This window comes from Mus musculus, chromosome 10, assembly GCF_000001635.26.
Source record: "Mus musculus strain C57BL/6J chromosome 10, GRCm38.p6 C57BL/6J".
Taxonomy (NCBI): Eukaryota; Metazoa; Chordata; class Mammalia; order Rodentia; family Muridae; genus Mus; species Mus musculus.
The window spans coordinates 29,167,954-29,194,863 of NC_000076.6; the positions used below are offsets into that span (position 1 = coordinate 29,167,954).

Consider the following 26,910-nt stretch of genomic DNA (forward strand, 5'->3'; position numbering starts at 1 on the left):
ATGTATCAATTGTTGATCTTACAGCATGAGCCATTGGAGTTCTGTTTAGGAAATTTCTCCCCATGCCAATGAGTTCAAGGCTCTTTCCCACTTTCTCTTCTATTAGATTCAGTATATCTGGTTTTATGTTGAGGTCCTTGATCCACTTGGACTTGAGCTTTGTACAAGATGAGAAACATGGGTCTATTTTCATTTGTTTACATACAGACAGCCAGTTAGACCAGCGCCATTTTATGAAGATGCTTTCAGCTTTCCATTGTACATTTTTGGCATCTTTGTTAAAGATCAAGTTACTGTAAGTGTGTGGTTTTATCTCTGGGTCTTCAAGTCTAGTCCATTGATCTACCTGTTTGCCACTGTACCAGTACCATGCAGTTTTTATCATAATTGCTCTGTAGTACAGCTTGAGGTCAGGGATGGTGATTCCCCCAGAAGTTCTTTCACTATTAAGAATTGTTTTCACTATTCCTGTTTTTTTCCTTTCCAGATGAATTTGAAAATTGCTCTTTTGATGTCTTTGAACAATTGTGTTGAGATTTTGATAGGGATTGCATTGAATCTATAGATTGCCTTTGGTAGGATGGCCAGTTTTACTACACTAATTCTGTCAATACAGGACAATGGGAGATCTCCCCATTTTATGAGATCTTCTTTGATTTTTTTCTTGAGAGACTTGAAGTTATTGTCCTACAGGTCTTTCACTTGTTTTGTTAGAGTTACCCCAAGATATTTTCTATTATTTGTGGCTATTGTGAAGGGAGTTGTTTCCCTAATTTCTTTCTCAGCCTGTTTATGATTTGTAAAAAGGAAGTCTACTGATTTATTTGAGTTAATTTTATATCCATCCACTTTGCTGAAGTTGCTTATCACCTGGAGAAGTTCTCTGGTAGAATTTTCGATGTCACTTATGTATACTATCATCTCATCTGAAAATAGTGATATATTTGCTTCTTTGCCGTATCCCCTTGATTTCTTTTTGTTGTCTTATTGTTCAAGCTAACAATTGGAATGCTATATTGAATAGATATGGGGAGAGTGGGCATCCTTGTGTTGTCCCCGATTTCAGTGGGATTGCTTCAAGTATGCTTCCATTTAATTTTATATTGGCTGTTGGTTTGCAGTAAATTGCTTTTATTATGTTTAGGCATGGGCCTTGAATACCTGATCTCTCCAATACTTTTAACATGATGAGGTGTTGTATTTTGTCAAATAGTTTTTCTGCATCTAAGGAAATGATCATATGAATTTTTTCTTTGAGTTTGTTTATATACTGGATTACATTAATGTATTTTTGTATATTAAACCAACCTAGCATCCCTGGGATGAAGCCTACTTGATCATGGTAAATGATGGTTTTGATGTGTTCTTGGATTCAGATTGCAAGAATGTCATTGAGTATTTTTCCATAGATATTCCTAAGCAAGATTGGTCTGAAGTTCTCTTTTTTGGTTGAGTCCTTGTGTGGTTTAGGTAACAGAGTAATTGTGGCTTCATAGAACAAGTTGGATATTGTTCCTTCTCATTCTATTTTATGGAATAGTTTGAGGGAAATTGGTATCAGGTCTACTTTGAAGGTCTGATAGAATTTTACATTAAATCTATCTGGTCCTGGGCTTTTTTGGTTTGGATATTATTATTATTCTTTAATCTATTTTTACTATCAATTTCTTATCCTCCTCCCAATCTGCCCTCTGACTGTTCCTCATTCCATTCCAAACCCTGTTTCCTGGAGGATATCCCTACCCTCCCCCCAAATCTTCAGTAGAGCTTTCTAAACCTTTTGGCTGGTATCTAACTATTCATATGGGATATGAATATTATAATGTGTCTTTGCTTTGAGAAGTAATGTACCCTAGCCTTGAGGTCAGCTTTTAACAATTTGGCAGACTTTCTGACTGGCTATCCATACTAAAACATGATGTTTTCGTAATGTCAAAGAAATTATTTGTTCAATAAAACTATCTCACCAGTAGTTTTGAGTCCTTTGGGGAACTTAGAGAAACTTGAATAATCTAGTTTCTACATGTAATAATCTACATGTCTAGAAATTATTTGATCATATATTTGAAATCAACCATGAAAGACAGTTACTGGATCTAAACCTCATTTATACAAGAGACACTTTCACAAAGCTGTGTGATCCTCAGCTATTAGTCTTCTCCCAGTTCTTCTGTGTTTCCAAAGCAACCCAAGCCCATTAACAAAACAAACAAACAAACAAACAAAAGCCCCTGTCTGTCTTTTAGTCCATAGCCTTAAACACCTTTAATCTCTTTAGAGTTGAGTTTCTAAATTCTGGCTCACCCTATATTTTGTTATGGAAACCAGTTTTCTCATTTAAAAATCTGTAAGCACTATACCAAGTAGTATGGTAAGAAACATTTAAAGGTGTTCTAAAGTCATTATTTCCACCAAAGAATGACTTTTAAAAAAATACCAGCATAGCCAGGTGGATCTTTGAGTTCAAGGCCAGCCTGGTCTGCAGGACAGCCAGGTCTACTCAGAGAAAAACTGTGTCTGGAAAAACCATACCAAAACAAAACAAAACAAAAAGACTAACAAAACAAAACAAAAAAAGCAAATCCAAAACAATAACAAATAAAAAAAAATCCACCAACACCAAAACAACAAACAAACAACAACAACAAAAGTAAAGAACTATACATAATTTATTTAATCTTGAAGTGAGAACCCTGATTCTCAAACAGAAAAACACTAAAGTGTTCTCTTTGTTTTTAGTAGCTTACAAGCTCATATGTTATAATATTTAATAATAATGAATTTATGTAATTTTATAGCCAATCTGATCTTTTGTATGTATCTTCTTTACCATAGTGAGAAAAAGATGGAGGAGCTAAAGAGAGAAAAGTCATTGAATTATTTGTATTAATAATGCACTTTAATCCTTGCTATTTCAATTTAGCACTGAATCAACATTTTAAAAAGACGTATTTTATTATGTGTGTGTATGTAGACCTGGGTGTATGTATGTGCATCATGTGTGCAGGATCCTGTGGAGGCCAGAAGAGGGTCTAGCATCCCCTAAAACTGGAGTTATAGGTGGTTAAGATTCATCATGGATGTGCTCTGAACCAAATCCAGATTCCAATCCAAAGCAACAAGTGCTATTACTGCTGAGCCATCTCTTGAGCAGCTGAATACAAAGTCTTAGAGCAAAACAATATGTTCTTCAGAGTTAAAAAGTTGTTTCTATTTAGGCATTTGTTGGACAGTACATGCTGATCTGTGACTGTAATAGGCCAAAACTATTTGGCAGAAAAAGGTTGATATATTGGGTGCAGATATAGAGCATCGCCTTCATAACCTAAACTCACCTCTCTAAGTTTGACTTGTACCTTTGTGACTGAGCATCCTCAGAAAGGGAGTACCAATCTTACTGCGCATTAAAAAAAAAAAAAAACCAACAACGACAACAAAAACAACAAAACAATGTTTCTATTTAGTATTATATCCTAGGGACAAATCCTCAATTAGTCAGTCAATTTCCAACGCTGATTCCTGGTATAGATGAGTTAAGGACAACTTGCTTTGTCTCCTTTCTCCATGCTCTACATCTCTTCTGGCTATTGGCTTTCGTACCTCTTCAGGGATCCTTAACAAACCAAATTCTAAGGTATTTTTGGTTACAGCTCTCTCTTTGCTTTTGTCTTTATGTTTCAACTATTAGGGAGCCTTGTGAAAGTCAAAGTTATCTTTCTTCCTCTACCTAGAAAAACTGTAGGAGCAAAAGGAAAAGATAAATTTGGTTAAACTATTCTTTGATTTCATATTTTTATACATTATATTTTAAGCATTTTAAGCATTATCTTAAGCATTTTCCCTCCAATGCCTCCTAAATGCTCCTCCCCACATCTCTACCCAACTCACTTTATGTCCTTTTCCCGAGTTTCAAAACACACACATACATATATACATGAAAATCAAAACAAACAAAAGACTAATAAGATAAAACAATAAGATAAGAGCAAGTCAAAAGAAAGCAAAATGAAAAAAACACCCACCAAACCCACTTGAGTTCATTGGGTGTTGCTTTGTCCTGCAGTGCGGTTGATACACATAGTAACATTCCATTGGAGAAAACTGTTTTTCCATTTGCCATCTAGTATCAATTGCAGATAGCATTGTGCCTAGGGATTGGAGTCCCATGTCCACTTCCCCCTCTCAATGTTAGGATCCTATCTGTCTTGAACCTTTGTAAGTCTTGGGCATATTGCTATAGTCTCTGTAAGTTATTATTTGCACCAATACTGGTGTGCCTGGAAGATGGTGTTTCTTTGGAATAATCCATCACTTCTGGCTCTTTAAATATTCTTTCCCTCTCTTTTCAAATCAGTGGACCTTGAAGGGAATGATTTGGTGCACATAACTAATTTAAGACTGAGTGGTCCAAATGTTCCAATCTTTGTACACTCTCCGGGAGTTGACAGATTTTAATTTGAAAGTTAGATCTGGGGATGGGTAACTCTAAAGATGTGCATATAATCTCTTCCTGAAGATGAAGAATGAAAAGGAAGCTCAGATAGAAGAAACATTTCAAAGCTGTGTGGTATTAGTCAAACCCAGTAATAAGTGTGAATGTTGGATTTGTTTCATTCACTCTTAACTCAGGATCACACCTTTGGTGCTAATTGGAACACTTATTAAAAGATGCATTTGCTATTTAGAACTGGAAGGTGAGCTTTTTCAAATAATTTAAAGCTTTCCTTTAAAAAAGTATTTTCTGAAATCAAATATTGGTAAATGTCCTAGAGTAGTATAACAGTGAGAATCTTTTTAAAAGCCAGGTGTGGTGGTTCATGCCTGTCACGCTGGCACTCGGTAACATTCGAAAAAGGGATCACCGTGAATCTGAAACTAGCTTTCATGGGTCATAGAGTGAGCCTATCCAACATTCCTAGGATTAACGTATTTTTGGACCAAGATCTGCTAAGGACTGCCTGTGAGTTTGTGAAACTGGGAGATTTGGTGAAGAATGCTCTGAGGTAACCACCCTGGCTTCTGCCTCTCTTACCCCGTTCTTCTTTAAGCACAGATCATGCTTTGGTGTACAGCTTGGAAACCTAGCCCACCCTTTTAGGGTGAGAACAGACAATATATACAGCAGAGCCTCACTTGGAATCCAAGGCTTTCTCATGTCAGTGAAAACAAGGCTGGCTTTATAGAAAAGGGGCCCTTTTGTGCCCTTCTAAGGCCTAGTTGTTTGGTTTCTGTTTTGTTTTGTTTGGAGATAAGGTTTCCTGCAGCCTATGCTAGTCTCAAATTTGCTATTTAGCTACGTTGGCAACCTTTAATTCCTGATCCTCCTGCTTCCTTTCTAAATACTAGAGAAAAATCTGCTGCCAAGCCCAGATTCCAAGACCTGATTGAGACAGGTTCCTGCTTCTTTCAGTTTCCCTCCAGCCTTTGGTAGTATATCCCTAGACATCCCTCCAGTGTTGACATGACAGGTATTTGGGATTATGAGAACCAGTGTGTACATCACTTTTGTTGTGTAGGTGATGGAAGACACAATACATCCGTGTAATATGGATAAGGAGGTCCACATGACTGTGCAGCTATACTCTGAAAGCATAGAGAAGTAATAAAGCTAATTGCTAGATTACACTTCTGTTCCTGTGCATCCAGTATGTAGTTATTCAGAGCAAGAGCTCTGAAACTAACTATGTAAATGCTGCTTTGACATCTATCAGCTGGGTACTTTAGCCAGCTATAATGCCATGATACTGAGACTATGATGTGAAACTCAGAGCAACAAAGATGAGATATACATAAAATGATAAAAAGGACACAGCCATATTCATTGCTTGTAAAAATCACAGGCAGTAATATGCTTAGTTTATTGATTTAATCACAATGCAAATGGATCTCACTTTATATTACGATACATGTAATACATCTTGGCATCTATTGTGGGTTCATTTGAAATCCCAGCATTCAGGATCTGGGAGGTGCAGGAGGATTAAGGCTAGTTAACAGTAGGGTGCAGAATATACTGAGTACTAAGCCTGTTAAGACTACATAGCAAACTCTCTGTTAAAATAACCAAAATGGGTCAGGGGGAAGCAGAAGTAGGCCAAATTTCAATTAGAAAAGCAATCCTCTAGCACTTTGGGAACATAAACAATCCATTTTATATAATTGCCATGCACACATAATCATTGACAACACTCCTGGGCTTTCATTTCGGAGAAGGCATAGCAGCCTCTTTCAGACATGTCTGAGAATGCAAAGAAAAAGTGAGCAAGGAGTATATCTCACAAACATCTCTGGAGAACTGTCTAGAATGCCCATGCTGGCAACAGAAGAGGTGTGAGATGCTGTTGTAACTGGCCAAACTGATTCCTCCCTTACACAGACACATTTGCACATACACATACACACATACACATATTTATACATACATGCACAAATACATAAAACATACACACATATACATATATAAATACAATACACACATATATACATATATACACATATACACATGCACACACATGTATACACATACATACTCCTGTACACAATGTATACACACACATACATATACATATACACATACATACAAACACAGACAAATGCACATCCACACATACAGACACACACAGAAGCTTGTAGACTGAGTGCATTGGGATTTGAGCAGAATAATGATAAAAGAAATGGAGAGATGTCATTACTATGTCATCTCTATGCTTATTAGTCTTCTGCCTTTCTTTTATAGACATCATAAAGTTCATGAAATCATACTGGAACATGACTAGATGATAAATATTTATTAAAAAATTGAATGTGATACTTAAATTTACTCTAGTCCCACAATCTTCTTAAAAGCAACACACCCTTTATTTCAAGGGGAGGGATTTTGCACAGAATTTCATTTTACCCCACATTTGAATGTTATTTAAATGAGAGTAAAACACAAGGTACCTCCCAGTAAAGAGTGTCCTAGTTTCAGTATTTTTCCAGAGCTAACTCATCAGTTTCCTTTTAACATTGGCTATAGGACAGTGTTAACTTTCTTAGCTCTGAAAGCAAATCCATTTTTCATTTTCTTCTCTCTCCTGTCTTCAGGTTCCCCGCCTCCATTGTTTCTTCTCTGAAGTTAATGTGTCTCTAGATATACTAACCTCTCTCTACATCTTTCTTACTGCTGTTCATGCAGTTTAATTTTGTAAAATCCCTCAACAGTCTGGCTTCCTGGGTAACTTTGTTGCAATTCTTCCATCCTGGAACAACAGCATCTTCCATTTTCTTTTGTCTTTCCTGTGTTACTCATTTGTTGCTTTTAGATAACTGTTTAGTGCCTTAGATAATTTTGTTCCATTTTGAATCAATCCAAACCACTTTAGAAGAAAAATTATTTTTAATAACATTTACTTACAGTGTTTCTTGGTGCTGACTAAGGCAACTTAGAGGAAAAAGGGTTTGATTTGGTTGATGGTTTCCAGTTTTAGTCCATCTGTCACTGTGAAGAAATCAAGACAATAGGAACTTGAAGCAGCTGGAAGAGGCCACAGGCAAGAACAGAAAGAGAATGAATGAATGAATGAATGAATGAATGCAGGCTTGTGGTTGGGGCCCTTTTCTCCACTCATTCAGGTCAAGACTTGCTGCCTAGAGAATGGTGTGAGACAGGCTGGGTAAGTTTCTCCAGCTCAGTTAACATAATCTATACACAGGCACTCCCACGGGCCAATCTAATTTAGACAACCCATCATTTATATTCCCTTTCCTGGGTGACTCTATACTGTTTCCAGTTGACAATGAAAACTGAACATCACATTATAAATGTGAAATGCATGAGACACAAAGAACAAACAATAGTTTCAGAACTAGAGCATGTTTTTCCCCCTTACTCTTGCACATCTGCCTGTCATCTTGAAGCCATTTGGGCTGCCATCTGTTTGCCTTTGTATTTCTGAACTGTGATGGTCTAATAACACCCTTTTCCCTTAAAAGCTGCCCCCACTTCTAATTAAAGCAATCATTTGACAGCAATGAGGTAGAATCCGGCCCTTGTTCTACATCTTTCCAGATCTGACTTGGGTCAACAGGTATCTCGGGGTCATCATCTCCTTTTCCCTCACATCCACACTTAATTTATGTTTCTCAGGAATATATTTTATTTTTACATAAAAGTTTTACAATTCCTTCTCTCTTCCTTCTTTCTTTCCATCTACCATGGCCTGGCTACTTACATATCAGATTCAATACGAGACATTACTTCATTCTAAAAATCATGCCTGTATTTCCCCACTAGGTCTTGCCACAGACTGGGTTAATACTTTCTCCTGTGTGATCTAATTGGAAACAATTCGTGGGCACAGATATGGATAAAAATATGATTCTTCTTTGTATCAAGTTATTTTTTTCACATGTATTGATTGGGGGTAGGGTGGTAGTTGCATTTAGGGATATGCATACAGGTTTTATCATTATGATATCATTTATCATTTGTGACAATGTGCAGAAACCAGATCTTCCCTTCTACCATGAGAATCCTGGAACCCAATTAAGCTTAGGCAATTTTACTGGCAAGCAAGTATTAACTTTAGAACAAGGCAGGCTTAACATCAGAATCAGAGGCTAAGGCTAAGTGTGCTGCTCCCATCTGTAATCCTGTCACTCAGGAAGATGAAGCAAGGGGTTGCTAGTTTTGGCTAGCTTGGACAATAGAGTTTCAACTCTGTCACAAGAAAAAAAAATTATGAGAACTTAAGGATTTTACTAAGTTGTGGATCAGCCTCAATGTTTCTGACTCACTGGACCTAGGAAGGGTCTCAAGAAGTTGATTTTCTAACTGTTTCTGGTGACATTAGTGGTGCTGTTTTAGTAATTGAACTTGGGAAAACATTTGTTTATAGATTTTGCTAAGTTCTTGGTTCAATATCTTCAAAGCAATTAGTTGAGGTACACGTTCAGCATTGTCATGAATTAATGCACAAGCCAGGGCAGCCACTCATCAGTGCTTTTGTGGCATTGTTAACAGGCCATGGTGAGCAAATTGGGAACTGTTCAAAGAATGGGCATTACATTGGTTTAATTAGGACTGTGGCACAGGCGGCATTTCAGATTGTCTAATTCAGCCGCCTATATTCTTGGTATTCTCTGCACTGTTTCTTGCCAACAGCTGACTCAGAAACCAGAGCTTCCAATTCTAAGAGGATTTCTGAGGTGGCTTAAAAGAGATGGAAGGCTTCCAGACACTATTGCATATGCCAGCAAGATTTTGCTGAAGGGACCCTGATAGAGCTGTCTCGTATGAGGCTATGCCAGTGCCTGACAAACACAGAAGTGGGTGCTTACAGTCATCTATAGCATGGAACACAGGGCCCCCGATGGAGGAACTACAGAAAGCACCCAAGGGGCTGAAGGGCTCTGCTACCCTATAGGTGGAACAACAATATGAACAAACCAGTACCCCCAGAGCTCATATCTCTAGTTGGCCATCATTGGGAAGAGAGAGGCCCCTTGGTATTGCAAGCTTTATATGCCCCAATACAGGGGAACACCAGGGCCAAGAAGTGGGAGTGGGTGGGTAGGGGAGCAGGGCGAGGGAAGGGTATAGGAAACTTTAGGGATAGCATTTGAAATGTAAATAAAGAAAATATCTAATAAAAAAGAGATGGAAGTCTGGAAAAGAGGTCTTTGACCTTATATAGGCAGGACCAACTTCCTTGGTAGACCACGTGAAGAGGCAGTTTCATCCACCTGGGCGTTGAGAAATATCTCATCCTATGAAGGTGGTAAAGGGAATCTGAGGAGAAAGATGGTTTCCAACCATTTATATGGGTGGAAATTACTGAACCATGGTAATTTCTCTTATGGTTCTCTTCTCTGGAGTTACTTTGCCTGGCCTCAAATGATGCTGGAAGGTCTGGTCTTTCAGCATGAAACTATCATTTCAAAATCTAAGGAGACAGAAAACTGGAGATGCAGAGAAAATGGGGGCATAGGCTCTTAAATTGTTTCCTGCTGAGGAGTGTCACTGTTGGAGGGGACTAGTTCAGTGCTGTTGAAGAGAGGAGTCCTCTGGTTAGTTAGCAGGAAGGAAGTCTTAACTTGATTGGCTGTGATGGACCAAGTGATTGCCACCCTTCATTTCTGGAGACAATTTTGAATAATAATCTGTAAGCAAGTGATATGGTTGCAGAGTAAAGCAGAGATTTTCCAGGAAAGTGAGAACAATCAGAGGAGCAGAGGGGGGTAGGGGTGGGGTGAGTCAGAGGCAGTGGGCGTGGAGCTGACTCAGATTAGTCCTGCTGCTGGACTGCTGCATCACAACGAGCTAGGAGAAACTAGACAACATCAAGATACAGAAAGAAGAGAAAAGTATTGGACTATTATAAAGAACTATATCTGGCCTGGGATGAAAGTTGAAGGTCTCCTGCAGCCAGAGTTTCTTCACAGTGCCTGAAAAGTTCTTTTGCAGATGTTATCAGAGAACATATAAAACAAATTAAGCTGTTTGTGGGGTGAGAGACATTGGGAGAAATTATACATTTGGTTTGGTTAAATGGTGATGTTCAGTAAGTAAAACATTTAAAAGAGAGCAAGGAGGAAAGAAGTAAACAAAGGGAGGACTCTAGGGTGGGAGGAGCAGGAACCCCTTCCTTAGGAGGAGGCTTGTGATTGGAATTTTTATGTTCCCTGTGTGTAGGGCCTCATCTCAAACCAGGTATGAGTATTAGTGTAGAAGAAGCACTGGTCATGGAGGGGAGCACAAATGCCACCATTATTAATATTCAGATCTAGTCTCCTTTTCTTTTGAAATACTGCAGCAAGAAAGGAATCTAGCTGGCCCTGCTGGATGTTAAGCTGATCTGAGATTTCTCTAAGAACTTTTTTGAAAGCTGTCAAGACAGGTTAATTAATCAAATAAGAATTCAGTCCAACTGTTTTAATTCTGAGTCCTGAAAACAATACCTAGAGTGGCAAGAACACAGAGAAGTTGGATGATTCATGGTTCATTGGTCACCTGAACTACTTTGAGGAGTTTGGGGTTGCCAATCTCTCTAACTGCTTCAAGCTGACAAATAAGCAATTAAGAGTGCCTCAGAAGGAATCTATCTAAGGGGCCATGATAAAACTTGACAAAGACCCAGAAGATAAGTCAGGAGGTAAAAGTGTACAACTTTTTGAGGACAAAGAAACAACGTAGCATAACTAGTCAATATAAGGTGAAACATAAAGTCAACAAAACATGAAATCCAACTGTGCCATAGCTGGACCATGCACCAGAGTCCTGTAGAAGAAGAAGTTCCTGTAAGCTGTCTGCTTACATCGGACTCCTGCATAAGTAGCAAGACCCTTGAAGCTTTGTAAAGTAAGTCAGTTAAAGTCAGCATCTAACAGACAATTTAAAAGAGAAATAGACTACTATTGTCTTATTTTTATAGGATTGTCTAGCAAAGTTCCAAAGATACTGCTTTTATATTATGAATAACATTCCAAAGCTGTGAATTTGAAGACAGCGTATCTGGGAGCTTCCTTTAGTCAAGGAATGATTAGGGTGTGAACCCTGGAATTAGCTTTGACTAAGAGGAAAAATTAAAAGCCAGGGTAAAGGATTTGTCCAATTGAGCTATGTTGAGGGTCCCATACTCGTCAGGTAGGAGGCTTAAGTACAAGATTTTCCTGTTCACAGCAAGGTGTTTTGGATCTGGCCTACACAGCAGGAGCATCCCGGGCCCATGGGCAGAAGCAGCAGACTTCTGGCATGTATTCTTTCCATATATCCGTATTCTGTAATGAGGCTAACATTTACCTTACTCTGGTGGGATTGTTCCACCCAAGGAAAAGAGCTTGGGCCATGCCAGCATATGTAAATGAACCCAGTTTATGCAAACAATCAACTTTTCATAACTATTTTTTTAAATATATACTTTATTTTGAATCTTATTTTTGACAAAACAAACTTTAAGTTTACTTTAAATTTGTTTTGAATTCCTTGCTTTAGGGTAAAATTTAGCAACATATATATAGAAAACAACATACTGAGAGATAAATTGGTCTCTCCCTCTAAGCGTATCTCTATAAATAAATTACATTTGTACTTAGCATGACTGCAAACATAGTTCTGAGGCATATTAAATAATTTGGTCAGTTACAAGTGACTGATCACTAACTTGTATACCTTAATTATCTTTGATAATCTTTTATAATCTTTGATAATCTTTTAATTATCTTTTATAAGTTAATAGCTTTTATGAAATTAGAATTTCAAAATTTTATCCTTGTTAGTTGGAGCCTTAAAATTATTTTCTTAAAAATACATTCTGAAAACTAAAGATCCTTTAGCATCAAAATAAACTTTAAATAAATTTAAAAAATGGAGGTGAGCATCAATGGCTATAAAGTGCTCGTCCATGACACAGGCTCTAGTTAATATTCTGTGAATTACTGTTCCAACTAGCCCATCAATTAGGGGAGCCTTTATGTAATGACCCAAGCTCCCTAGAGGTTCCCAGGCCACCTGCTCCATGAAATGGAGGACTCCCATCTGACTTCTTCCTTCCCACTTCCCACTGCATGCCATGGGTATTTGTTCGAAGGGATATGCGGTGAAAGGAAGAAAATATATAAATTCTACATGAGTCCACTGGACATGTCTTGGAGAGTTGTGGCAACCTAACCAACAAAGGAAATATTAATTTAATCTCCTCTTTTCTTTTGCTTGTCGATGAAGAATGCTAACAGGACACTTGCCTCACTTGCCTACTTGTGAGCTCTGTAGCAAGTTAACTCACTGATCTGTATTTTGTCCAAGTTGTTTTTCTGAATTTCAAAGTATATGGCTAATTGTTAGGGACAATTTACTGTGATTTATATCTTGTTTCTAGTGCAATTGTATCTGACTCTGTCTTGGGAATTTTTACTTCTTTGGGGGACTCATTTATTTGTCGTGGTTTTATATGAGGTTAGGGTACTTAAAAACAGATAGTGTTAAAAACTATCATTTAACAAACTCATCATGTTCTTGCTTTGTTTCAGCTATCCTTAAAAAGAAGAGGAAGTAAAGATTTGCCAAAATCTGAAAAAAAGGCTCAGCAGACACCCACAGAGGTATGTCAAAATAAACATTTAAAGCATGCATGGAGCATTTCCAAATGCACATGTTAGCAGGCTACATTTATAAGTAGACATAATGACTAGATAGGCTTCTGTGAAGCCTACCAATCACGCATCTCAACTATGTCGCTGTAGACTTGGGTGGTAAAATATGTTCAGAATAGTTCCTTATAAACTAGCATGCCTATCATGGTCTGTTTCACTGTGAGCCCATAGCAACACATAGTGCTTTCTGTGAGTGCTAATCTCATTCTCTCACAGTTAATGAACTCAGTGGAATGACTGTTCCTATAGCAACTGCAGAATAAAGAAAAGGATGTTGTAGGAAGAGGTAGTAGGTGAGAAAGCCCACAGCTGATAATGCCATTCTTGGTACCAGTGACTGGGGAGACAAAAGGAAGGAAAGAAAGCACTACAAATAAGCTTAAAAAAATAAACAACGTAGCCGGGTGTGGTGATGCATGCCTTTAATCCCAGCACTCGGGAGGTAGAGGCAAGTGGATTTCTGAGTTCGAGGCCAGCCTGGTCTACAAAGTGAGTTCCAGGACAGCCAGAGCTACACAGAGAAACCCTGTCTCATAAAACAAACAATAAAATAAAATAAACAACTTGAGCTCAGGAACATTGGAACAAGGGTGTGATGGATAAACTAGTTTTGATGCAGTCTAGGGCTCTCAACCAGATTCATACTCTCTGTCACTTGGACAATTAAAGGGCAGACAAAACTAAAGTACATCAGGAGGCAGTGGAGAAACCCAAGCACTGAAGAAAACCAGCACTTGAAGGGGAAGGGACAGAACACCAGTATGCAGCAGATGTCCAGAGACAAAAACCCATTGCAAAGCACAGAGGTTGGGGTGGAGAGCTAAAAGCCCTTTCTTCTTGAGGCAGGTTTAAAAGCCTTTGAAGAAATTTTCTCCCCAGATTTGGGGCTGTTGATTAGCTCACATATGTCCTGATTTGGCCAGGAACTTTTACTGGATATTTTTTATTGGATATTTTCTTTATTTGCATTTCAAATGTTATGCGCTTTCCAGGTCTCCCCTCCAGAATCCTATGCTCTCTCCCCCTGCTTCTATGAGGGTGCTCCCCCCAACTCTGCCTTCAAACCCTGGAATTCCTCTGCACTGGGGTACCAAGCCCCCTCAGGCCCAAGGACCTCTCCTCCCACTAATGTCCAGCAAGGCCATCATATGCCACCTATGCGGCTGGAGCCATGGGTCCCTCCATGTGTACTCTTTGATTGGTAGTATAGTCCCCAGAAGTTATGGGGATTCTGACCAGTTGACACTGTTTCTCCCCTGAAGGGGCTGCAACCTCCCTCAGCTCTTTCAGTCCCTTTTCCAACTCCTCCATCAGGGACACAGCGCTCAGTCCAATGGCTGGTTGCGGGCATCCCCATTTGTATTTTGTCAGGCTATGGCAGAACATCTCAGGAGTCAGCCATATCAGGCTCCAATCATCAAGCACTTCCTAGCATCCCCAGTAGCATCTGGGTTTGAGGACTGTCTATGGGATGGATCCCCAGGGGGACCGTCTCTGGAAGGCCTTTCCTTCAGTCTCTGCTCCACACTTTCTCTCCATACTTCCTCCTGAGAGTATTTTGTCCCCCCTTAAAAGTCTTAAAAGAAGGACTGAAGCATCCACACTTTGGTCTTCCTTCTTCTTGTGCTTCACATGGTCTGTGAATTGAATCTTGGGTAATCCCATTTGGACTAATATCCACTTATCAGTGAGTGCATACCATGTGTGTTCTTTTGTGATTGGGTTACCTCACGTAGGATCTTGTTTTCAAGCTCTATCCATTTACCTAAGAATTTCATGGAGTAATTTTTTAATAGCTGAACAGTATTCCATTGTGTTAATATACCGAATTTTCTGTATGCATTCCTCTGTTGAGGGACATCTGCATTATTTCCAGCTTCTGGCTATTATAAATAAGGTTGCTATGAACATAGTGGATCATGTGTCCTTATTATATGTTGGAGCATCTTCTGGGTATATGCCCAGGAGTAGCTGGGTCCTCAGGTAATACTGTGTTCAATTTTCTGAGGAAGTGCCAGTCTGATTTCCAGAGTGGTTGTACGAGTTTGCAATGGAGGAGTGTTCCACTTTCTCCACATCCTCGCCAGCATCTGCTGTTACCTGAGTTTTTGATCTTAGCTATTCTGATTGGTATAAGGTGGAATCTCAGGGTCATTTTGATTTGCATTTCCCTGATGACTAAGGATGTGGAACATTTCTTTAGGTGCTTCTCCACCATTCACGTTTCCTCAGTTGAGAATTCTCTGTTTAGCTCTGTTCCGCATTTTTAATAGGGTTATTTGGTTCTCTGGAGTCTAACTTCTTGAGTTCTTTGTATATTTTGGATATTTGCCCTCTATCAGATGGAGGATTGGTAGAGATCTTTTCCCAATCTGTTGGTTGCCATTTTGTCCTATTGACAGTGTCCTTTGTCTTACAGAAGCTTTGCAATTTTATTAGTCCCATTTGTAGATTCTTGATCTTAGAGAACAGCTATTGGTGTTCTGTTCAGGAAAATTTCCCCTGTGCCAATTTGTTCAAGGTTCTTCCCTACTTTATCTTCTGTTAGATTCATCATATCTGGTTTTATATGGAGGGCCTTTATCCAGTGGCTGGTACAGGGAGATAAGAATGTATCAATTTGCATTCTTCTACACGTTGACCACCAGTTGAACCAGCCCCATTTGTTGAAAATGTTATCTTTTTTTCTTCTGGATAGTTTTAGCTTCTTTGTCAAAGCTCAAGTGACCATAGGTGTGTGGGTTCATTTCTGGGTCTTCAATTCCATTCCATTGATCTACTTGCCTGTCTCTTACCAATATCATGCAGTTTTTATCAATATTGCTCTGTAGTTCAGCTTGAGGTCAGGGATAGTGATTCCTCCAGAAGTTCTTTTATTGCTGAAAATAGTTTTTGCTATTCTGTTTCTTTTTGTTGTTGTTGTTATTCCAAATGAATTTGAGAATTGTTCATTCTAACTCTGTGAAGAATTGAGTTGAAATTTTAATAGGGATTGCCTTAAATCTGTAGTTTTTTTTTTTTTTTTGGCAAGATGGCCATTTTTAACATATTAATCCTGCCAATCCATGAGCATAGAGATATTTCCTTCTTCTGAGGTCTTCTGTTTCTTCAGAGACTTGACGTTCTTGTTGAACAGACCTTTCATTTGTTTGTTTAGAGTCACACCAATATATTTTATATTGTTTGTGACTATTGTGAAGAATGTACTTTCCCTAATTTCTTTACAGCCCATTTATCCTTTAAATATAGAAAGACTACTGATTTAATGAAGTTAATTTTATACTCTGTCACTTTGCTGAAATTGTTTATCAGTTTTAGGAGTTTTTTTTTTTCCATTTTTTATTAGGTATTTCGCTCATTTACATTTGCAATGCTATACCAAAAGTCCCCCATAGCCACCCACCCCCTCTCCCCTACCCACCCACTCCTTTTTTATGGCCCTGGCGTTCCCCTGTACTGGGGCATATAAAGTTTGCGTGTCCAATGGGCCTCTCTTTCCAGTGATGGCCGACTAGGCCATCTTTTGATGCATATGCAGCTAGAGTCAAGAGCTCCGGGGTACTGGTTAGTTCATAATGTTGTTCCACCTATAGGGTTGCAGATCCCTTTAGCTTCTTTGGTACTTTCTCTAGCTCCTTCATTGGGGGCCATGTGATCCATCCAATAGCCGACTGTGAGCATCCACTTCTATGTTTGCTAGGCCCAGGCATACTCTGACAAGAGACAGCTATATCAGGGTCCTTTCAGCATAATCTTGCTAGTGTATGCAATGGTGTCAGCATTTGGAAGCTGATTATGGGATGGATCCCCGGATATGCTAGTGTCTACATGGTCCATCCTTTTATCTCAGTTCCAAACTTTGTCTCTGTAACTCCTTCCAAGGGTGTTTTGTTCCCACTTCTAAGGAGGGGCATAGTGTCCACACTTCAGTCTTCATTCTTCTTGAGTTTCATGTGTTTAGCAAATTGTATCTTATATCTTGGGTATCCTAGGTTTTGGGCTAATATCCACTTATCAGTGAGTACATATTGTGTGAGTTCCTTTGTGAATGTGTTACCTCACTCAGGATGATGCCCTCCAGGTCCATCCATTTGGCTAGGAATTTCATAAATTCATTCTTTTTAATAGCTGAGTAGTACTCCATTGTGTAGATGTACCACATTTTCTGTATCCATTCCTCTGTTGAGGGGCATCTGGGTTCCTTCCAGCTTCTGGCTATTATAAATAAGGCTGCTATGAACATAGTGGAGCATGTGTCCTTCTTACCAGTTGGGGCATCTAAAGAGTTACAAGTCCTTAAAGAAAAACAGGAAAACACAACCAAACAGGTAGAAGTCCTTATAGAAAAACAGGAAATCACATCCAAACAGGTGATGGAAATGAACAAAACCATACTAGACCTAAAAAGGGAAGTAGACACAATAAAGAAAACCCAAAGTGAGGCGACGCTGGAGATAGAAACCCTAGGAAAGAAATCTGGAACCATAGATGCCAGCATCAGCAACAGAATACAAGAGATGGAAGAGAGAATCTCAGGTGCAGAAGACTCCATAGAGAACATCGGCACAACAATCAAAGAAAATGGAAAATGCAAAAAGATCCTAACTCAAAACATCCAGGAAATCCAGGACACAATGAGAAGACCAAACCTACGGATAATAGGAGTGGATGAGAATGAAGATTTTCAACTCAAAGGACCAGCAAACATCTTCAACAAAATTATTGAAGAAAACTTCCCAAATCTAAAGAAAGAGATGCCCATGAACATACAAGAAGCCTACAGAACTCCAAATAGACTGGACCAGAAAAGAAATTCCTCCCGACACATAATAATCAGAACACCAAATGCACTAAATAAAGATAGAATACTAAAAGCAGTAAGGGAAAAAGGTCAAGTAACATATAAAGGCAAGCCTATCAGAATTACACCAGATTTTTCACCAGAGACTATGAAAGCCAGAAGAGCCTGGACAGATGTTATACAGACACTAAGAGAACACAAATGCCAGCCCAGGCTACTATACCCAGCCAAACTCTCAATTACCATAGATGGAGAAACCAAAGTATTCCACGACAAAACTAAATTCACCCATTATCTCTCCACGAATCCAGCCCTTCAAAGGATAATAACAGAAAAAAACCAATACAAGGACGGGAACCACGCCCTAGAAAAAACAAGAAGATAATCCCTCAACAAACCTAAAAGAAGACAGCCACAAGAACAGAATGCCAACTTTAACAACAAAAATAACAGGAAGCAACAATTACCTTTCCTTAATATCTCTTAATATCAATGGACTCAATTCCCCAATAAAAAGACATAGACTAACAGACTGGCTACACAAACAGGACCCAACATTCTGCTGCTTACAGGAAACCCATCTCAGGGAAAAAGACAGACACTACCTCAGAGTGAAAGGCTGGAAAACAATTTTCCAAGCAAATGGTCTGAAGAAACAGGCTGGAGTAGCCATTCTAATATCGGATAAAATCGACTTCCAACCCAAAGTTATCAAAAAAGACAAGGAGGGACACTTCATACTCATCAAAGGTAAAATCCTCCAAGAGGAACTCTCAATTCTGAATATCTACGCTCCAAATGCAAGGGCAGCCACATTCATTAAAGACACTTTAGTAAAGCTCAAAGCACACATTGCACCTCACACAATAATAGTGGGAGACCTCAACACACCACTTTCATCAATGGACAGATCGTGGAAACAGAAACTAAACAGGGACACAGTGAAACTAACAGAAGTTATGAAACAAATGGACCTGACAGATATCTACAGAATATTTTATCCTAAAACAAAAGGATATACCTTCTTCTCAGCACCTCACGGGACCTTCTCCAAAATTGACCATATAATTGGTCACAAAATAGGCCTCAACAGATACAAAAATATTGAAATTGTCCCATGTATCCTATCAGACCACCATGGCCTAAGACTGATCTTCAATAACAACATTAAGAATGGAAAGCCAACATTCACATGGAAACTGAACAACACTCTTCTCAATGATACCTTGGTCAAGGAAGGAATAAAGAAAGAAATTAAAGACTTTTTAGAGTTTAATGAAAATGAAGCCACAACGTACCCAAACCTTTGGGACACAATGAAAGCATTTCTAAGAGGGAAACTCATAGCTCTGAGTACCTCCAAGAAGAAACGGGAGAGAGCACATACTAGCAGCTTGACAACACATCTAAAAGTTTTAGGAGTTCTGCAGTTGAATTTTGGGGGGAATTTAAGTATACTATTATATCATCTGCAAATAGTGATATTTTGACTTCTTCCTTTCTAGTTTGTATCCCTTTGACCGCCATTTGTTTAAGTGCTTTAGCTATGACTTTGAGTACTATATTGCATAGTTAGGAAGAGAGTAGGCAGCCTGGTCTAGTCCCTGATTTTAGTGGGATTGCTTCAAGTTTCTCTCCATTTAGTTTGATGTTGGCTACTGGTTTGCTGTATATTGCTTTTATTGTGTTTAGGTATGGGACCGGAATTCCATATCTTCCAAAACTTTTAACATGAAGGGATGTTGAATTTTGTCAAATGCTTTTTCAGCATCTAATAAAATGTTCCTGTGTTCTGTTTTCTTTGAGATGGTTTATGTAGTGTATTATGTTGATGGATTTCTGAATATTGAACCATTCTTTAATCACTGGGATGAAGCCTACCTGATCATGGTGCATGATTGTTTTGCTCTATTTTTGGATTCTATTTGCAAGAATTTTGTTTAGTTTTGCATTGATAGTCACAGGGAAATTGGTCTGAAGTTCTATTTCTTTGTTGAGTCTTTGTGTGGTTTTGGTATCAGCATAATACTGGCTTCATTGAAAGAATTGGGTAGTGTTCCTTCTGTTTCTATTTTGTGGAATAGTTTGAAGAGTTTTAGTATTAGGTCTTCTTTGAAGGTCTGATAGAATTCTGCACTAAACCCATCTGGTCCTGGGCTTTTTTTGGTTGGGAGACTTTTGATGACTGCTTCTATTTTTTTTAGGGGTTATGGGACTGTTTAGATGGTGAATCTGATCCTGATTTGATTTTGGTATTTGGTATATGTCTAGAAAAGTGTCCATTTCATCCAGATTTTCCAGTTTTGTTGAGTATAGGCTTTTGTAGTAGGATCTGGTGATTTTTTAAAAATTTCCTCAGTTTCTGTTATTATAACTCTCTTTTCATTTCTGATTTTGATAATTTGGATACTGTTTCTGTGCCCTCTGGTTAGTCTGAATAAGGGTTTATCTATCTTGTTAATTTTCTCAAAAAAAAAAAAAAACAGTTCCTGGTTTTGTTGATTCTTTGTATAGATATTTTTCTTTCTACTTGGTTGATTTTAGCCCTGAGTTTGATTATTTCCTGCAGTTTACTCCTCTTGGGTGAATTTGCTTCTTTTTGTTCTAGAGCTTTCAGTTATGTTGTTAAACTGCTAGTGTATGCTCTCTCCAGTTTCTTTGTGGAGGCACTCAGAGCTATGAGTTTTCCTCATATCACTGTTTTCACTGTGTCCCCTAAGTTTGGGTATGTTGTGCTATCATTTTCATTAAATTCTAAAAAGTCTTTAATTAAGTTCTTTATTTCTACCTTGGCCAAGTTATCATTGAGTAGAGGGTTGTTCAGCTTTTATGTGTATGTGGGTTTTCTGTTGTTTTTGTTGTATTGAAGACCAGCCTTAGTCTGTGGTGATCTGAAAGGATGCATGAAATTATTCCAATCTTCTTGTATCTGCTGAGTCCTGTTTTATGACCAGTTATATAGTCAGTACCCTTAGGTGCTAAGAAGAAGGTATATTCTTTTGTTTTAGGATGAAAATGTTCTATAGATATCTGTTAAATCCATTTGTTTTATAACATCTCTTAATTTCACTGTGTCTCTGTTTAGTTTTTGTTTCTATCATCTGTCCATTGATGAGAGTGGGGTGTTGAAGTCTCTCCACTATTATTGTGTGAGGTACAATGTGTGATTTGAGCTGTAGTAAAGTTTCTTTTATGAATGTGAGTGTTCTTTCATTTGGAGCATAGATGGTCAGAATTGAGAGTTCTTCTTGGTAGATTTTTTTCCTTTGATGAGTTTGAAGTGTCTTTCCTTATCTTTTTTTTTTTGGATAACTTTAGGTTGAAAGTCGATTATATTCTATATCAGAATGGCTACTCCAGCTTGTTTCTTGGGACCATTTGCTTGGAAAATTTATTTTCCAGCCCTTTACTCTGAGGTAATGTCTGTCTTTGCCACCAAAGTGTGTTTCCTGTATGCAGCAAAATGCTGGGTCCTGTTTATCTGTCCAGTCTGTTATTCTATGTCTTTTTATTAGGGACTTGAGTCCATTGATGTTAAGAGATGTTAAGGAATAGCGTTTGTTGCTTCCTGTTATATTTGGTGTTACAAGTGGAATTATGGTTGTATGGCTTTTTTGGGTTTGTTGAAAGAAAATTATTTTCTTGCCTTTTTCTAGGGTGTAGTTTCCCTCCTTGTGTTGGAGTTTTCCATCTATTATCCTTTGTATGGCTGGATTTGTGGAAAGATATTGAGTAAATTTGGTTTTGTCGTGGAATATCTGGCTTCTCCATGTATGGTAATTGAGAGTTTTGCTCTGTATTGTAGCCTGGGCTTGCATTTTTGCTCTCTTAGGGTCTGTATGACATATCCCCAGGATCTTCTAGTTTTTTTAGTCTCTGGTGAGAAGTCTGGTGTAATTCTGATTGGTCTTCCTTTATATGTTACTTGACCTTTTTCCTTTACTGCATTTAATATTCTTTTGTTTGTTTGTTTTGTTTTGTTTTGTGCATTTGGTGCTTTGACTATTATGTGACAGGAGGAATTTTTTTCTGATCCAATCTATTTGGAGTTCTATAGGATTCTTGCATGTTTGTGGGAATCTTTTTCTTTAGGTTAGGGAACTTTTCTTCTATAATTTGTTGAGGATATTGACTGGCCGTTTAAGCTGGTAATCCTCTTTATCTTTTATATCTATTATCCTTAGGTTTGGTTTTCTCATTGTGTCCTGGATTTCCTGGATGTTTGGGGTTAGGAGTTTTTTGCTCTTGTCATTTTCTTTGACTGTTGTGTGAATGTTTTCTATGGTATTGTCCGCACCTGAGATTCTCTCTTCTAATTCTTGTGTTCTGTTGGTGATGTTTGTGTCTATGACTCCTGATCTCTTTCCTAGGTTTTCTATCTCCAAAGTTGTCTCAGTTTGTGATTTCTTTATTTTTTTCTATTTCCATTTTTAGATCCTGGATGCTTTTATTCAATTCCTTCACCTATTTGCTTGTGTTTTCCAGTATTTCTTTAAGGGACAGATGTCTTTCCTTTTTAAGAATTTCTATCTGTTTTACCTGTGCTCTCCTGTATTGCTTTAAGGGAGTTCTTTATGTCCTTCTCAAAGTTCTCTATCTTCATCATGAGATGTGATTTTTAAATCAGAGTTTTGCTTTTCTGGTGTTTTGGTGTATCCAGGGCTCTCTGTGTTGGGGGAATTGGATTCTGATGATGCCAAGTAGCCTTGGTTCTGTTGCTTATGTTCTTGCTCTTGCCTCTCAACATCTGGATGTCTATAGTAGCAAGTGGCCTTACTGTCTCCGACTGTGACTTGTCTCTCCTGCAAGCCTGTGTGTCCTTACTCCTGGGAAACTAGATCTCTGTGGGAAGAATTTGAGTATAGAGAACTGTGGCACAGGGTCAGCTCTGGAGTGCAGATGGTAACTGGATGGATCCTGTCTCTGGCTTTTCCTTTGTTCTTGTGTCCTGATGGCTCTAGGCAGGTCACTTTTGGGCCAGAAATTTGAGCAGAAGTGGTGGTCTTACCTGTGCTCACGAGTGTGCCAGCACTCCTGGGAGACCAACTCTCTCCCTGTGGTATTTGTGTATGGAAAGCTGTAGCACAGGATCTGCTCTGGGCATAGATGGAAACCAGAAGAATCCTGTTCCAGTCTGCTCCTTGGTTCCTGTGTCCTGATGGCTCCAGGTGAGTCCCTCGGAGCAGAAATGGTGGTCTTACCTGTGCTTACAGGTGTGTCAGTACTCCTGGGAGACTAGGTCTCTCTGGCAGTATTTGGGTATGGAGAGCTGTAGCACAGGATCAGCTCAGGTTGGAGACAGAATGGTTCTGAACCTTTTGAGCCAACTCATCAGTATGGGGCTCCCAGAAGAGACAAAGGCCAGGAGGATATTTAAGCTTTCAGGCTTTAGTCTCAAGTCGGGATGGACTGGAAGAAGCAGGATGCTTTGGAAATTTGCCACTCTTATTTCTTAGCAGTGTTCCTCTCCCTGTCTGCCTACCAGGGGGTCTAACTCCTAGTCTATTAGTATTGCATAATTCTCACACACGTGGAACATTGATTTAACTTAATTGCACAAATATGTGACATGAGAGAAAAAAACCAAACTTTGCATAAAGGGGAGAAGAAGAACTAGAGAGATGAGTGTTATAAAATATAATGGCGCAAGCTCTGGGTGCCTGGAGGGCCCTTGCCAAGTTGTGCCCCTGAGAAATCACACTATGCAACAGACCTGGGACAAAGGAGTTTTATTTGGGAGAAGGGGAGAGATGGGATAGAGGCAGACATACTGGAGCGGAGCTTTGAAGGCAGAGAAGGGGGAACACAGAAAATGTCAGAAAGGGGGAGAGAGGGATCTGCTAGGCTGGGAACCCGTGGGAAGAGAGAGAAAGAGACAGAGACAGACTCTAAGTACTCTGCTGTGGATCATTCCCCATGAATCTTTCCTGTTTTCAGCGATGAGAAGATGCCATTAGCTTCCCATCCTAAAACCATGGGCCAACCTTAACCAGTAATTATCTTTTAAACCTTCCTTTTTTATATATCACACTTATTTTTTTCAAGTGGATTCAGCTCAGGAATCCCTTCCCCTGTTCCTGATTTATTATTATTATTGATTATTACTGAATCCTCCAGGGGCCTGTGGGAACCACCTGCAATGACTTCATAACTTAGATCCCTTCTCAGGACAACCACCTTACAAAAATCAGTATGCCTCCTGGTTCACTAAGTTTTGATTTCTGGACATTAACTTCCTGAGGAAAATGTAAGTGTACTGCTGTGGTAATGCAGTCTCTGCTGTCGTTTCCAGCATATCGATTTTTTATTTTTTTTTAAATGTGATTGTACTATCACATTTTTAAAGCCTACTCGAGGAGATTGGATGGGAATTCCTTGGATGGAAGCTGCTAGTTTAAAACATATTGCATTTCTATACAATTATAAAATGACTTAGTTGTGAAGTCAAGGTTGAGGACTATTGATCCAGATGTTGTATTGTATTATAATTATATTCTATTATAATTCTTGCTATGAATTGATCTGTCCTATTTAGGGCATCTTGTAAACAGAAATATCCTATTTGACCTTGGTTAAAAATTTTGACCTGTGGTCAACACTGGGCATGTTCAGCATAGACTTTCAAATGACATTATTTTGTTTTCTAGGTTAAATATAAATTGTCAGCATAGTTTTTATTTGAATGTATAGTCATGGCAATGACATTTGACCTAACCTAATATGATCTGTATAAGTTTTATATGTCATTTTGTGAATCTACTTTATGTTCTTTGATTTATTCCATGTACCTCCCCCAGAAGCAGGCTGACTCTTTTTACTGCGCAGTAATATTAAATGGAATATTTAATATTTTGAATATGATCACTATCTTAGTCAGGGTTTCTATTCCTGCACAAACATCATGACCAAGAAGCAAGTTGGGGAGGAAAGGGTTTATTTGGCTTACACTTCCATACTGCTGTCCATCACCAAGGAAGTCAGGACTGGAACTCAGGCAGGTCAGGAAGCAGAAGCTGATGCAGAGGCCATGGAGGGATATTCTTTACTGGCTTGCCTCCCCTGGCTTGCTCAGCCTGTTCTCTTATAGAACCAAGAATACCAGCCCAGAGATGGTCCCACCCACAAGGAGCCTTTTCCCCTTGATCACTAATTGAGAAAATGCCTTACAGTTGGATCTCATGGAGGCATTTCCTCAACTGAAGCTCCTTTCTCTGTGATAACTCCAGCTGTGTCAAGTTGACACACAAAACCAGCCAGTACAATCACCTATGTTGAAATCATTGCTATATGTTCTCTACACGACTTTTGATAAGGTACTCATTCTTTCAGAGACTCCTCTTCCATATACATCAAAGCTTAGTTGAGAATGAGTCCTTAAATAAGTAAATGTTTATGTGTATATATAATTGAATGCAAATTAGCTTCTAGCATGAGCCATTTAATGTTTCCTACCTCATACATCTTTTATACATACATTTTATTCCTTTTTTTCCAATGAATAAGTCTTTGACATGATCAGAAATCACAATTTATTTCACACCTCAGATAATTTTGAGTTTTCTTGACCCCCCTTTTATGTAAAACAGTAGAGCAAATATTTTACCAATATTGTCCAAATAATTACTTTGGACAGAACATATTTTTTGCTTTTTTCCTTTTCTCTCTCTCTCCCTTCCTTCCTTCCTTCCTTCCTTCCTTCCTTCCTTCCTTCCTTTCTTTCTTTCTTTCTTTCTTTCTTTCTTTCTTTCTTTCTTTCTTCTTTCTTTCTTTCATTCTTCCTTTCTCTTTCTTTCTTCCTTTCTTCCTTCCATTCTTTCTTTCTTTCTATCTTTCTTTTTTTAACAATAACTATGAGTACTGTTTTTAGGCCAGTTTTAAATGCAGCCTATAAGTAGGTTATAAGATAAGATATAGAAAGCACATTGGCATGAAGAGTTCTTAAATTCACAGAGTTGCATAAGATAAGCACAGTTTGTATCTTGAGAAGACTTAGCCTCTAATAAGCAAATGAATTCCTGTGCCCACCTCCTCTCACTACATCTCCTTTAAAAGAACTTTGTCACATAAAGGATATTTCTAAGTCTTAAATATGTTTTTATTCCTTTGGGTTGGAGAGTTGATGTGCATACAAATCAGACATGCTTCTATCTTTGGATTGCTTGACACAGCAAAGGGTAGAATTGTTCTGCTCCATTCTGTATCAAACCAACTGTGGTGCTAATTATATTAAAACCACACCATATGTCAATATAAGAAAGAGGTTTTTTTTGTAATAGAAAATAAAATTTTCTACCATATAGGTGATGCTACCCAGCCACCCAGGCTCATCTAATTACACTTTCCAATAGAACTTAGCCTGTGTAAAAGCACATTTGACTCTGACTAGTCAGACATGCTTTCTGATTGTTGGTCTTCATGACCTGCCAAACCTTTGAGCATCTCCCATTGCGCCCTTCTTTTCTTCTCATGTTTGGTTGCCTCATTACTGTTACAATAGCTATCATAACAAGGCATTGTGTTCTTAAATTCTTCAAAGAGAAGCTTTCTACAATTCTAAAAGCATAAATGTTCATGATCTCAGCCCTGAGCTACCACAAGCCTATTGCTAGATGTTAATATAGTCTCCATTCAATGCTGCCCCACAAAGACAGCATTATAAACCCTAACCTAAGCATTATAAACCCTAACCTAAGATGGTATTCTTCACTCAGAATTTGTTCCTCTTTGTTCTTTTGGTCCCTGAAATCATCAGTAGAATCTACCAAGACCCTATGATTCAGAACTTCAGGCTATAGTTGTATCTTTGAGCACTGTGGTCTTCAACATTTTAAGGTGTCCTTGATCTCAAGAGTTTTCTTCACGGCTGCTTTTGTCTATTCTTGTGGAATGGATTCTCCCATGGAAGCCTGTAATGGATCCTTTTAGCCTCCATTCTCTCTACTATAAAACTTGTTTCACCTCAACTCTTTGTGCTCTTC

At 38.6% G+C, this 26,910-nt stretch overlaps 1 protein-coding gene across 1 annotated transcript in view; it reads left to right on the forward strand.

Moving 5' to 3' along the window:
• Window positions 1-26,910, forward strand: part of Soga3 (SOGA family member 3) — a 55,635-nt gene that overhangs the window by 23,958 nt on the left and 4,767 nt on the right. The window contains exon 5 of the mRNA NM_026138.2: window positions 13,009-13,080. Within this exon, the coding sequence (NP_080414.2) occupies window positions 13,009-13,080 (72 nt within the window). The remainder of the gene's footprint in view (window positions 1-13,008; window positions 13,081-26,910) is intronic.